Consider the following 14,529-nt stretch of genomic DNA (forward strand, 5'->3'; position numbering starts at 1 on the left):
CTGTCCTCTGTCTCTCTCAAAGGTGAAGCAGGCTGATGTCAGTGCCTCTCCTTGCTTACTTCCTCTCTTCTGAGTCCCTGTTGCTATTCCACCACTATCATCTCCTTCATCCTCCTCATCACCAACACCTTCTCATCACCACCTCCCTCCACTGCTTCACAGGTAAACACCGCGCTGGCTCATATGATGTTGCACTATGTGTTTCGCCTGCATCAAGAGTGGATTTTTGGCTGGCTACTATGTGCCAGATAAGTCTGTTTTAGAGCAAAGTAAAAGTCTTCTCCTCATTTTTTATTATTTTTCTCGTAAATATTCGCCTCCTGGCAAATCGGGCTCATCTGGCACAAAAGTAGGCTGCATATCCATATATCTAAAACCAGGGAATCCTCACTGATTTGCAAAAAATGTGAAGACCCAAAGGTGATTTTAAAAGAAAATTGGCCTGCAAATCTGTCATGTGTCCAGTTCATCTAAAATTCACAGAAGGAAATTTGAAATTCTGAAAAGTAAACACTGATACCTTGATTTAGAGGTTAAAAAAGACACTTTCCCACTCTCTATAAGGAAAAAAGCTGAAAACAAGAGGTATGTCTTAAAAAGGCCCCCGAAGCAAAGACATTTCAGCCTGTTAGGTTTTCTGTTATGTCAGTATTACACACGACATATCTGCAGATGTGTCAGCTCTGTTTGCATCATATTAGGTCTTTCTTTTTAAACTCAAATTGTGGCGAATAGTTTGACAGGCAGAAGTGTCGTTTCAGGTTTTTACACTTCAGCTTCACTGTGCAAAAATAACACCTCGCTGTGGGAGCTGAAGCTAATGCGCATCGATCCAAAGTATTTTTACAAGCTGCTGTATGTCTATCTTAGCAGAGAAAAACATAAGAACTAATGATCATTTCTAGTAATAATTTAGCAGTGCATTCAAAATTCTCACTAAATCATGGCTTAAAACAATTGGTTTAAAAAAGTCAGCAATTGAGTAATCAGGTTTTCTTCAACTTCCTAATCTAAAAATATACATGCATTAAATATTGGAATATATTTGTTTTTATATAGTTTTTAACATACAATTTCCTCATGTCTTATGGTTGTATGTTATAGGAAAAGTTATCTAAGCTGTTATCAGCTTATAATAAGCAAGCAAGGAAAAAAAAGAATCAACAAGCATGCACGTTGGTCCTTTTGATCTTTTCTGTTTTAAATGCGAGGTGAAATTATGCATAACCTGCCTCCCGGCACTATGCTTTTACTTGCCAAATGCTCTTGGCTGTCTTGCATTGCGCTTCATTCACATGTGCAGGTCTTTCGAGTGCCTCGGTTTTATGCATAAAAATCGCTATATGCTGTTTTCAGAAACCAGGATATGCTAGATACAAAAGATGCTAAATAAACCGTGCACTGTTTAGAATATGCATGTATACACAGTGAAGAATGACCAGTTTTTAAATGTTCCATTTAAAAAGAATCAAATGTGGGATTTAACAGATTTAACCATTTAGATTATATGAAGCTGAGGGTGATGCACTGATTGGGAAATTCTGCATCCATACTCATGTTTAACATAACAGTTTATAATTTAATCTTCCCATTTGGGCCAAAGAAGCAAATAAATGCTGATTATAAAGAAGTAGTATGGCTGTTCTGAAATTTTAGCCTCTATCACCACTGTTTTTTTTTTTTTTTAAATTTATCAACACCAAATATCTGTTAATGACATCTTAAAAAGAAGTCTAGATCTCACTGCATCCAGCATTGTTTGATATAGATGTTCTGCTTTTGTATCGATGTACAAAAAGAAAAGATAGCGTAGTGTTTTTAAGGTGTCCCACAGGGATTTCCCCTGGGATGCTGTACAGCTATAGTTTATCAGATTGTATGGGACAAATTTAAGTAGAGCTTGGGGAAATAATTCTTGAGGTCTTTGAAAACTGTGTTTAAAGCATTAGTGTGTGACATTTTGTGTCTTTTACACTCTGTAAATCCCATGATTGAAGATACATGTGTAAAATCTAAGCATGTGTGCATATTCCTGTGAATGACCACATCTGTTTGACGTGCACCGTCTTACTAATCTGATCTTTTATCTTCATGTCCAGGAGCTGTCGGACAGTTCAGGGAGTTTCTGGCTGTGTCTGACGGGGGTCAAGCTTTCCTCAGACCATGGTCCTTCAGTGCTTCACTAATATCTTACCGCAACCCGTCCACATGGGTCCACAACCGCTTCACCTTGACGGACCTGGAATCGGCTCAGGAGGATCGACTCAGCTCCTATCCTGTTCCTCCTCCTTCTCCTTCAAACGACATGCACACGCAAACACATGCACGCACACATGCACATCTGCACTGACGTAGAGCCTCCCTCAGCGCCTGCAGCACCCTGCTTTAGCCCCTTCTTGCCTTCCTCCCTTCCTCCTCCCCCTACTATTCTGTCTATGCAGTCACTCTGACCCCCAACTACAACCTCAACCTTTCCCCCTACTTTCCGGGACTGTTTCTCGTCTCCCCCTGGGGTTTTCAGAGGGTTTCCAGGTGAGCTTGCTGCTTTTAGCAGTCGCTCACCAGCCGCATCCAACCAGGACTAGAGCTCTCAGTAGACTCGCCCTCCAACCCACAGGACCTTTAGCTCAGGGGGGGACTCTAACCAAGTAGCCACGCCTCTTCCTCTCTCTTCACGGGCATTTCTTGTTGGACGCACACGTAGCTGAACTAGGTCTGTTTCAGATGGACAGCCATATTTTTTTCTCTTTTTGTTTTTGGGTTTGTTTTTCTTCCTGTGTGTGCGCACAGTTAATCTGCCGAGACTGAACTCTCTAATAACTAAGTCGTGTACAGAAAACTCACATATGAAACCTGTATGTTAATTAATAAGACCTTATGGAATGTTGATAATGATAATTAACAAATATTGATAAACTTAAAGTGATACTTCCTCATGTCTGCATTTCAAATAGGAGTGGAGTGCACTTCACAAGTGTCTAGCTGGAGTTTCTGCCCCCAAACCGCTCGCCGACCTAATGACAGCTCTCCCGTTTCTACCGGGAGCTTGAACAAGAAAAGCGCTTCCTTTTTTCTCTGCTTCTTTCCCTCTTCTTTTTTTTCTGCTCTTCTTTTCTTGCTCTCTTATATTCTCGCTTGCTTTCTTTGTTCCAAACAGGAAACAGTAGCACCAGAAATAGGCCAGCAGCGGAGGAAAGTCTAGAAGGAATGAGAGAATGTAGGTTAGGAAACCCTTCTCTTAGGCTTTTAACAATGAAAACAGATGACTCAAGTGCACTTTGCAAGGTGACTCGGCAGAAGTGCACTTTCTGAAGGCTATTTGAACGTGGAGCAGCTGGAGAGAAGTCGATGCCGTTTGTTTTCACTCCAAGGCCTCAGGTGAACTTCAGTGACACTCATGAATTCACACTTTATTATTCCCCTCCCTCCTCCCACTGAAACTGGTTTTGAGACCTCAGATGTGTTCAGAAAAATGCTCATCTTCAACCTGAGACAGTGACATGTCTAATATGAACATGCTTTATACGATAGATATGTATTAGAGGTATATTTTCAGCCAGTGAGCTATCAGAGATGTCAACCATTCCTCAGTTGTATGAACAGTTATAATGACTTAATTCACTCTTCCCTTTATTGGGTAGCATTCTGACGTGTGTAGAGTACTTTTATTATATGCTTTATTCTGTTAAATATCATATAAATTAACAAAGTCCTTATTAAACAAAAGGCCAATGTAATGTTCTTTAATAATTCACTGATGTTGATTGAACGTTGTAACTAAACCAAAGGATGGCACCTAACTCAGAGAGTTTAAGTAAGAATTTATTTTTCCATTTAGGTTCAGATTTTGTGGTTGTATTTTTGGTTTTTTTCTTCGTTTTTTTGTTTTTGGATTTTTTTGTTGTTGTTTTTTTGGATGTGGGAGAATGTAGCCAATTGTAGCGCATGAGTCCGCTATGCAAATCAACCTTCCCTCACAGTCCTTTACTGGAGACAGTCAGGAGGCAGACACGCCCACCCCTCACGGGTGCTCTCATGGACTCTGGCAGAGACACGGAGAGGAGGAAGAGAAGATCTCATGTTTATTGCTGCTGGTGAAATTTGTTGTTCTGCATCTACTGCTATGTTTCAACCAATGGAATGCAAAAAGAGAGCAACGAGGACGCAGAGAGCAAGAGGGAGAAAGAGCGAATGAATGTAAACTACAGGATGAAAGTGTGTGTTTGCGTTAGAGGAGGGTGGGAAGCTAACTGACAAAGATGGTTATTTGTGGGTGTGTGTAGACTTTATGTGTCAGTTCTGGGGTGGTGTTGCTCGGGGAAAGAGGGAACCTGTATTTTTGCAATAAAGTTATTAACAATGCACTCCCAAAGGGGGCGTAACCACCGTAACGTGTGTTTCATTATTTGTTTGTGGGGAGGAGAGCCAAAAGAACTTAACTTTCAAGAAAAAAGAAACCAACACCAGTCTGGTCTTAATCCAAAATAACAGGAAAACTAAATAAGCTCTTAAGCAGTGTTTTTCATATATTTATATATAATACACTAATCTACAGCTAAAATATTCCTCAAATATAGAAAATTTAAGAATTTTTGGTCAGTGAAACTAATAGTAATGCTTAAAATTAGTGTTTCAGCTCATCAAACAAATTTAAATATTACACAAAGAAAACACAAAATGCAGTTTCTAATGAAGGTGTTTATTATTAAGGGGGGAAAAAATCCAAACTTAAATGACTCTGTGTGAAAAACTGATTGCCCTCTAAAACCTCAAATTAAGTTGGTTAGGTTGTTCAGGAACAGCCCAGCAACCGCCAAGGCTCAAGTCTGTCATGAACTGGAAACTGCTGGAAATCCAGCGTCACTGTCCACAGTGAAGCAGGTTTTTCTGTACATCACCATGGACCGAGAGCATGCCAACCAAGAAAGAAGCCCCAGTTACAAATTCCATACCTGCAAGCTTGATTTTCAGCTGCCCACATGGACAAACCAAATAAAAACCAAGACATATCTATAAAGGATTTAAGGTTAGACATTAGACACTGTAGAAACTGGCAAGCATGGTCGTAGCATGCTCTGGGACTTTTTTTTGCTATCAGTAATCTTGATACATTCCACAAAGTGGATGGAATAATGAAGAAGGAGGACGCTCTCCAAATTCTTCAGCTTTACTGCAAATTAACAGCTAGATGCTTCAAACTTAGACATAATTAGTTGTTCCAACAGGACAGTGATCCAAAACTGGATTTCAAATCCATCAAGCAGGATGACGATTACACTTCTGGAATGGCCTTACCATAGTGCTGATTCTCAACCCTACTTAAAATTTATGGTCTATGCTTAAAAGCGGGGTCTTTGCCAAGAAACCAACCAGTTTGAATGAACTCTACCAGTTCTACCAAGAAGAGTGGTCAAATATTCAGCTGTAATTATGCCAGAAGTTTATTGATGGCTACCAAAAGTCTCTGGTTGAGGTGCAACTTGCTAAGGGACATTTAACCGAATATTAGTGGGAGTTTATGTATACATTGGACCTTCTGACTATAACTGTAAATATGAAAGATTTGAGGGGGTGTGGGGGGTTGCAATACGTATAGCAGAATTAAAGATTTAATCACTTAAATATTCAAAAACAAAATAAAAAATATTTTGTCTAATGCAAAAAAAATTAATTTATTCAGGGATCGTTTAGCTTGAGGAAAGAAATTGCTCTGTTCATTTTTGCAGATCAGTAACTGACCAGCCTTAGTTCCTGCAGTACTTGGAAAAAAAAAAACTGCTACAAAAACATTTTTTGCATCATATTTCTCTTAATCAGTGTTTAAATGTTTAGGTCAGTCTGCAGTTAGCCTGCCTACCACTAGATGTAAGCAGTGATACGCTGGCCTGCCGCTTGCATTTACCCGCTACAATCAGTCACTCCTACTCATGCACAGTAGTGTTGATATAATTCATAAGCACCCTCACAAAAGCACACACATTGCACTTACCCAGGCAGCCTTTTATTATTAAAGTCTTTCTTTAAGTTAAGACTACTGAACGTATGAAACTGTGTGTTGAGGAAATAAATGTATTACATCTTTAGCAGATGCAAAAGATTCAAACTGAGATGAAGAGATGACGGAAGCCATGAACAGTGCAATAATCAAGAAGATGCACACTGATGATGAAGTGAATATGGTATAAGTGATGATGATTTATCAAGAACACAACTGAGCTTCCATAATGAACACATGAAAAAATAAAAATATAAAAAAACACCCAGCACGCCCCTGCGGGCGGTCTATCCTTCAAGCTCGGGTCCTCTACCAGAGGCCTGGGAGCTTGAGGGTCCTGCGCAGTATCTTAGCTGTTCCCAGGACTGCGCTCTTCTGGACAGAGATCTCCGATGTTGTTCCCGGGATCTGCTGGAGCCACTCGCCTAGCTTGGGAGTCACCGCACCTAGTGCTCCGATTACCACGGGGACCACCGTTACCTTCAGCCTCCACATCCTCTCGAGCTCTTCTCGTGTTCCTTCTTTCTGATGTTGCTGTCATTCGGAACCGCTACATCGATCACTACGGCCGTCTTCTCCTGTTTGTCTACCACCACTATGTCCGGTTGGTTAGCCACCACCATTTTGTCCGTCTGTATCTGGAAGTCCCACAGGATCTTAGCTCGGTCATTCTCCATCACCCTTGGGGGCATCTCCCATTTTGACCTCGGGACTTCCAGGTTATACTCGGCACAGATGTTCCTGTACACTATGCCGGCCACTTGGTTATGGCGTTCCATGTATGCCTTGCCTGCTAGCATCTTGCACCCTGCTGTTATGTGCTGGATTGTTTCTGGGGCATCTTTACACAGCCTGCACCTGGGGTCTTGCCTGGTGTGATAGACCCCAGCCTCTATGGATCTTGTACTCAGAGCTTGTTCTTGTGCTGCCATGATTAGTGCCTCTGTGCTGTCTTTCAGTCCAGCTTTGTCCAGCCACTGGTAGGATTTCTGGATATCAGCCACCTCCTCTATCTGCAGGTGGTACATACCGTGCAGGGGCCTGTCCTTCCATGATTGTTCCTCGCCTTCCTCCTCTTTCTTGGGTTTCTGCTGCCTGAGGTATTCACTGAGCACACTGTCAGTTGGGGCCATCTTCGTGATGTATTCGTGGATGTTTCTTGTCTCATCCTGGACTGTGGTGCTGACACTCACCAGTCCCCGGCCCCCTTCCTTCCGCTTAGCGTACAGCCTCAGGGTGCTGGACTTGGGGTGAAACCCTCCATGCATGGTCAGGAGCTTTCTTGTCTTTATGTCAGTGGCTTCTATCTCCTCCTTTGGCCAGCCTATTACCCCAGCAGGGTACCTGATCACGGGCAGGGCGTAGGTGTTGAAAGCCCTGATCTTGTTCTTACCGTTCAACTGACTCCTCAGGACTTGCCTGACCCTCTGCAGGTACTTGGTGGTTGCAGCTTTCCTAGCGGCCTCTTCATGGTTCCCATTTGCCTGCGGGATCCCCAGGTACTTGTAACTGTCCTCTATGTCTGCAATGTTGCCTTCTGGTAGTTCAATCCCCTCAGTTCTGACTACCTTCCCTCTCTTTGTTACCATCCGACTACACTTCTCCAGCCCGAACGACATCCCAATGTCATTGCTGTATAGCCTGGTAGTGTGTGTCAGTGAATCGATGTCTCGTTCGCTCTTGGCATACAGCTTGATGTCATCCATGTACAGGAGGTGGCTGACAACCGCTCCGTTTTGTAGTCAGGGCAACTTTCAGCGTTCAATTGGAGTCAGAATAGAAAGTGGGATCCTTTCAAATTTAATTAATGAGATGTTGCTAAGAGAAGTGTGTATCTTCCTTGCAAATGTCATCAGCATTAGTCAAGCAGTCTGACCACCACAGCACTGCAGAAAAATATGCATGTAAAGACTAATCTTTATCAGTTTGTCAGGTAAACTCTGAGTTTTAATTTTGGGTTACACCTTGTTGGACTGCCTGTATCCTCTCTGCAGCACTTTATCTCTGCATTCGTATAAAACTAAACAATAGAACTGAAGTGAGAACCGCAGTTAGAAGTAATTTCAACCTGAGAACAGTAGTGAATGGAAAAGTAAAGACAATAAGGCTGCACTAAAGGAAGTGGGTCAGAATAAACAGAATAAATGGAGATGGTGCCTTCAACAAAGATACCAGCATAAATGATTCAAGTGTCTTTCAAGGCTTCGGTTTTCTGGAAAAAAAAAACACTGAAGGAAATTGCAGTGCCACATTTTCACCTTTTAAACAAAAGTGCCGTCGATGGATGGAAAGAAGGGGAAAAACAGAATTGTTAAGAAGACTGATGAGCCCCTGGATGAGAAAACGCAAACACTGTAAAGGCAAAGCTAACTGCAAGTCAAAGAATTTGTTGTGAGCCATGAAATCTACATCAGGAATAAAATGAGACTGCTGCCAGCTTCCAACTGTGGATGACAATACATTTAATTTGGGCAAGATAATTGTCTGTAATGATAAAAGCTCTCACTTGCTCACACTCATAGCCCCACTTAGTGTTGATTCTTAACACCGCATACTGGTGTGAGGTTTTATGAAGTTACATGAATCCCATTTTGCAGAAGGCCAGAGCGAACAATTCAAAGAAGAAAAGAAAAAAAAGAGAAAATAAAATTACTTGAGGATGGGCTGAAACTAATCCAGACAACCTGAAGGTAATTAGGAATATCTTAACTCCTGAATGCTGATCCGAGGTCAGCGCACAGCACTGAGACAAGTGGTGTGATGAGGCACTTCGAAAATGAGTGTGAACTGTTGCACCTGTATTAAAAAACGCAACAATGACGTCAACATATCTGTAAAACTATTAGGTCATCCGAGCTCAGCAGGAAGGAAATTTATTTTGCTGTGCAGGGTAAAGATCCCAATCTTGGCATTTTCTTCACTGAGGAAGTGGAGAAACAATTTCACACAGCTGGGGAGACAGAGGTGGCATGAATCACAAGGCTTTTTTTTTTATTTTGGGTTTTCTTGTTCAGTTGTTGTTTGGTTGGGTTTAAGTACCAAAATAAATATTTTGGTACCAAAACTACTTGGTGAAGTCTAAGAAAAAAAACACAGTTTAGCCATTGTCCTTTAGCATCTCAGTAATTTAGGAACGTCTACACACTGGAAAATGATGCTTAGGACTTAGGTCAGTTTATTTTCCAGAATTTTCCTTTCTCACAAACTCCATAGCAGGAAAAAATCCACTTCAGATGAGTTTCCACTACCGGACATATGGTACGTGTTTAAGGTTTAGTATCGGTAAGAGCTTCCAGATGACATCACACAATGTCCACTTTGCTAGCGGTTAAATGATCTGGACTATTAGCTGCACTGATTGGACTATAGTACAAAAAGAGATCACAGACAGCTCACAGGTTAAAAACTGGCTTGTGTGTGAACCTACTGTGCTAGACATTTGAGATCTCACATTCACTTCTGTCGGGTATGTGTAACAACAGTCAGTGATAATATGTAAAAGCTGTTCTGAGCTCTTATAATGCTGCAGGCCTAAGCAAGGAAACAGCTTCAACCTACACAGGCTCTTAAGCCGTGCTAACTGTAAATACACAGGCTTGTGCCAACCTATGTTGGTAGTAGACAAGTCAAAGGGTCGTCAGTCAACAGCACTTACCCTCTGATGACCAGAAAATTTATAGGAATTTCTCCAATAACTTTACCAGGTCACACATAGTGCAAACTCCAGATGGGCAAGTGCACAAAATAGAAAATCCGTTTTGAAAATGAATGGGCTACAGGAATTCCAGGATAAATCCGAGAACCCAAATCAAAACACCGTGATAAGAAAGAACAAAATCCAACCCACATCATGCAGAGACATGTGTGGTCCCCTTGCTTCGGGAGAACCTCAAACCCTTAAGTGAGCAAACAGGGCTGCACTTTATTGTAAGCAAACCTCAATCCATGGTTTGAGAGTAAGCCAGCTTTGCAACTTGATGCCCCCCAAACTGTTAACTTCATAAAAGAGCTTCTTTAAACTTAAGATCCTTCTTTCTGATCAGAGTGCTGATTTTTGATTGTTTTTGTTGTTTTTCCAGATGCGGCAATGTTTTTTTGGCATTTGTTGCCCAAAGCACCAACAGCTGTGGCATTAATGGCCCCTGAGAAATAATTTGCAGATTTATTATTTATTCATCTGCATTTTCCACTGATAATTGATCATGCGTTTGACTTAGCATTACCCAGTGTGTTCCAATCAAAATATAAGGGTTTTTCGTTACAAAATCCTATTAAGCAGGTGTTGTCAATAACTGGCACTGTGGAGGCATAACCCAAGTGCGCTTGAGCATCAGTGAATGAACTGGTGGCCGCATATTCTGCTTCAGGAATTTCTTGTAGAGATCAGTTACAGCAAAGCAACCCGAGACCATCACACTACCACCACCATGTTTGACTGCTGGTATGATGCTCTTTTTATGAAATCACTCAGACCTCAGATCAGTCAACAGAATATTTTCCCAAGTTTTGGGGATCAATAAGATGTTTATTGGCAAATATGAGACGTGTGTGCTCCTTTTTGTCAGCAGTGGTTTTCTCCTTGGAACTCTCCTGTGGATTTTATTTTTGCCCAGTCTCTTCCTTATTGTTAATTCATAAACAGTGACCTTAACTGAGACAAGTGGGTTATCTGTTATCTATCTTTCTTTCTTTTGTAAACCATGAATGACTTATTCATGTCTACACAAGGAGGCTGTTTTTATATTCGACAGCATTACATGGTATATTAGCCTCATACAACAGGTAGTCAGGCTCCAGCAATGTAGGTACATTCACAAATAGCTGCTAAAACACGGCTGAAAATGCCGGCTATATTTTTAGTTGTTTGCTTTCTTTGGTGAGAAGTAATCTTTCCTCCTCTTCCTCCTCCTCCTCCTCCTCACTGTCTTTCTTTTCTCCCCCTTCTCGTCTTCTGTGGTGCTGGCACCGGTGAGAGTCGTGTCTGACGCCAAAGCTGCCTGTCATAGGGAGCGGTGCACGTGCGGAGGGCTCACGTGCGGTTATCGGTGCGGTGGCAGACAGACGCTCGTGTCATCGTGAGCTAAAAATAGCGCAGAGCGGAGGAGGGAGAGGAGCCTACATGAGAAAGAAATAGAAACTTTGGGGGTATTTTTATCTCACGCGTCCCTGTGCTGCACCCAGGCGTGACTTCTTCTCCTTCTTCTCTGTAAACCCCTGTGCCATAAGTATTTATTTATGTTGCTGGTCTATTTTTTTTTGTCTTTTCTCTGTCCTCCCTTTTCCCTGTCAATTAAATTCTTTTAAAAGTTGAACTAGTATTTTTCTTTTCGTGAATGAAGCGGTGACTCATTCTTATAATCTAACGGCTAGGCTGCAGTTTCAGGGTTTCGGAAAAACACTGTACTTTACCGTAATGTGTGTGCGTGTAGTTCTGAATGAATGAACGTTAGCAAGGGGGTAAAATACGCAGTTACAGTATGCATGCAGCTGACAGCACTGTTACCATAGCAACCACGACTTAAACCCATTAACTCACTGCACGTGCACAGACTCAGCCATTCATTTCCAATTCCTCACTCCTCAATTATCCATTCATTAATAAATTTAATATTTAATGCACTGATGTATTACACTGTTCATTTTTTTTGTTTTTAGATTTTCGTTTACTTCTCTCTTAAAGGTTTTGTATTGGTTTGAGGACACTGGGCAAGAATAGATGACAATCTAATAAATAATTCAAACGGTAGCTTTGTGAAGAAGTGTCAGGAGGCTGTTCATTCATCCTCATGCCTGTTGATCTGTTTGGGGGACTGTAGCATGCTGTTGTTCAGGTGTATTGGCTGTAAATTTGCAAAAGTTAGAAGTGTATTTGTTTTATCGACAGTTGCAGGAACTTGTTTGAAACAAAAGTGGAACTATATTAAACATGCAGCGATGTTGTAACTGTTGAAAAATACTGTAGGTTTATACTTCCTGTCCAGTTTTGTGGTGCTATAGTGTCAAAAGAAATGGGATGAGTTAAAGGGACATCCCACTCCAAAATCAAATATACATGTTTTTAGTTATTTAGGTGTGAGTCAGGGTTACTCTTGCAGATGTTATATGTAAAGATGTCTTTCCCTTTCTGAAATATAGTGGAAATAAATCGAATGGTCCTCAAAGCACCAAAAGAAAACTCATGACCATCTTACACACATACAACAGCTCAACAAACCTATGGAACAGTTTCATGTAGGACCCATTTTTTTCTAATGAAATTTTTTTTCTAATGAAATCAACAAAATCAAGCATATTTCCACATGTGAGTAGAGGCTTATACTCATAATGGCGTCACAGAATGTAAAAATTAATTGTGTTCCACTTGTCTAAGTTATAATATTAGCAAGCTGCCTGCTTTGGTTGGCAGGCTTAGTTAGATTTAGAGTATGGGTAATCCAAACAATGGTTGAGAAGATTTCACCACCAAAATTTGGTTCGTTCTGCTGGTGAAAAGTTTGCAAGGGCATGGTTTAGCTGGGCACATACAGTCTTATCACCATCAATACAACACCTAAACCACATAAGAATCTACTGGGAACTACACCTCAGTTGTATAACTTCAGACTGTGACACTGAACACCAGGTTTTTCTGTTTGACATCACGTCCCCAGCAACTTCTGTACTCTTATTTAGCTAAGTGTTAGCAAACATCTTCTCTGGAAAAAATGAAGCCCTGACAAAAGTGTATTTTGTGTTGTAGAACAAAATGTGAAAAGCTTTTGTTAATCACAGACTCATTTTAGCCATCTAATCAAAAAACCCATGCAAAAAATCCTGCTGACTTCGAGATGAGGGAGAGCGGATTAGGAGTCATCCCTGCAGAATCCTATTAGAGGCACATTTTGATATGATAAATCATGATGTGGGAAATAACTTGGGAACACTTGTCATCAGACCATTCAAGGCATATTCACTGACAGCTGAGTTATATTTCAGCATATCTCTATATCTTTTAAATTTGGTCCAGACTTCAGCAGACAGCGTTTAAACTAAAGGTGCCATTCTAGAGCATTTTATCAGAGCAGAGTTTTATACTTGTTTGATTGCTTGATAACAGAGATAGGAAAAAAAAAAGATGTAAATGAGAACAGCTAAATGGTTAGGTTGGCTGTATTACAACACATTATGGGTGATCACAGAGAACAGGACAAGGGCTGAAGGTTAATAGAGTTGCACTCATCAGAGTGCATCAGTATCCTGCCCACAGTTGAATGCAAAATTAAGAAGATGACCTAACTGTGATCACAGATTTTAATTGGTGATATAGCCAGTCACACAGTAGCTGTGATTAACCTGTATTTATGTTGATTTTATTTTAAGATTAATAAATAAAAAAATATTTGATTAGTTCCATTTGATGTTGGTAAGGTGCTACCCTTGGTAAGGGTAGCACCTTACCAAGTGTTGGCTCTGATCAGTACAGTAGTATTTTTCTCTTTGGGAAGAGATCTCCATGGAAAAGAACTGGAAAGTCTTTTTTTTTTTTTTTTTACATGAAACCAGCATTTTTCATTTGCCTGCAAAGAAGTGTTAAATCAAGCCAACCTGATGACAGTTGAGCCAGCTCCATTTGCTGAATAAAGGTTAGTAAGGTTCAGTTGAAAGCTTAGAGAATTAGCAACAGGGAATTTGACTAAGATTATTTTTAACCTTTTTTCCCCCAGGGGTTAGACTTTCATTCTCAAACGGCAAGTTGAGCCTTTGTGTTCTCTGCAGAAACTGAATATTTCATACAAGGTAGTGTTTACTGCAGGATTCTTGCTGTGGACTTGCTGCAGTCCCATTGCACAAGGTACAAGTCAAACCGGTAAATTTTCTATGCTGAATACACTGTAAACTACACACTTACAACTTCACTTAATTAATACTTTGTTACTGTTCTTAGGTCCAATTTTCCGGTATCTTTACTTCAGTATTTACTTTTTGAACTACTTTTTACTTTTACTCCCTACATTTTTAAACAAATATCTGTACTTTCTACTCCTCACATTTTCAAAATAGGCTCGTTAAAGTTGGTGGGAAGGAGTGCATGTGTCCATAAGTTTTGTTTGCAGTACTTCAGCATTTAGCTAAAGCTCTACAGAAAAGGAGGAAACATGAAGGGAGGATGCCAATGTTCACATTTTGGACAGAGAGGACAGATGGTTTGAAAGAGGAGTGAAAGAAGCCATTTATGTCCACTGTGAGCGACCATCTTTAAACAGAGGCAGTGGTTTACGACACCAACTGTCTGCCATCTATAATCCAGTTTTGAGTTCCCTTCCCAGACGCCTTAATGCCCACTCACACCCTGGGCCATCTGACCTCAGGAAATCACATGATAGGGTGGGTCCAGGTTTCACAATGAGCTCACCCAAAACCCTGGCTGATTGTGACCCACACCCGTTTTCACACCTTGGCTCGTGTGATTAGGTAGAGGATCATCAGGGGGTCCTTTGTCCCTCTTTAGGGGGATACTTCCACTGGGTTTAAATCTGGGACTCTCCACCATTTGA

At 40.9% G+C, this 14,529-nt stretch overlaps 1 protein-coding gene across 5 annotated transcripts in view; it reads left to right on the forward strand.

Moving 5' to 3' along the window:
* The window catches only part of usp54b (ubiquitin specific peptidase 54b), a 58,683-nt gene extending 54,300 nt beyond the window's left edge, over window positions 1-4,383 (forward strand). For 4 of the 5 annotated variants that reach the window (XM_063482773.1, XM_063482775.1, XM_063482774.1 and 1 more), the window contains one exon: window positions 2,100-4,383. In XM_063482773.1, the coding sequence (XP_063338843.1) occupies window positions 2,100-2,186 (87 nt within the window). In that variant the 3' untranslated portion in view covers window positions 2,187-4,383. Of the gene's footprint in view, window positions 1-22; window positions 163-2,099 lie in introns of all 5 variants that reach the window. The other variant, XR_010094785.2, reaches the window with a different exon arrangement.
* The last annotated feature ends 10,146 nt before the right edge of the window (window positions 4,384-14,529 follow it).

Source organism: Pelmatolapia mariae, linkage group LG8 (genome assembly GCF_036321145.2).
Source record: "Pelmatolapia mariae isolate MD_Pm_ZW linkage group LG8, Pm_UMD_F_2, whole genome shotgun sequence".
NCBI lineage: Eukaryota > Metazoa > Chordata > Actinopteri > Cichliformes > Cichlidae > Pelmatolapia > Pelmatolapia mariae.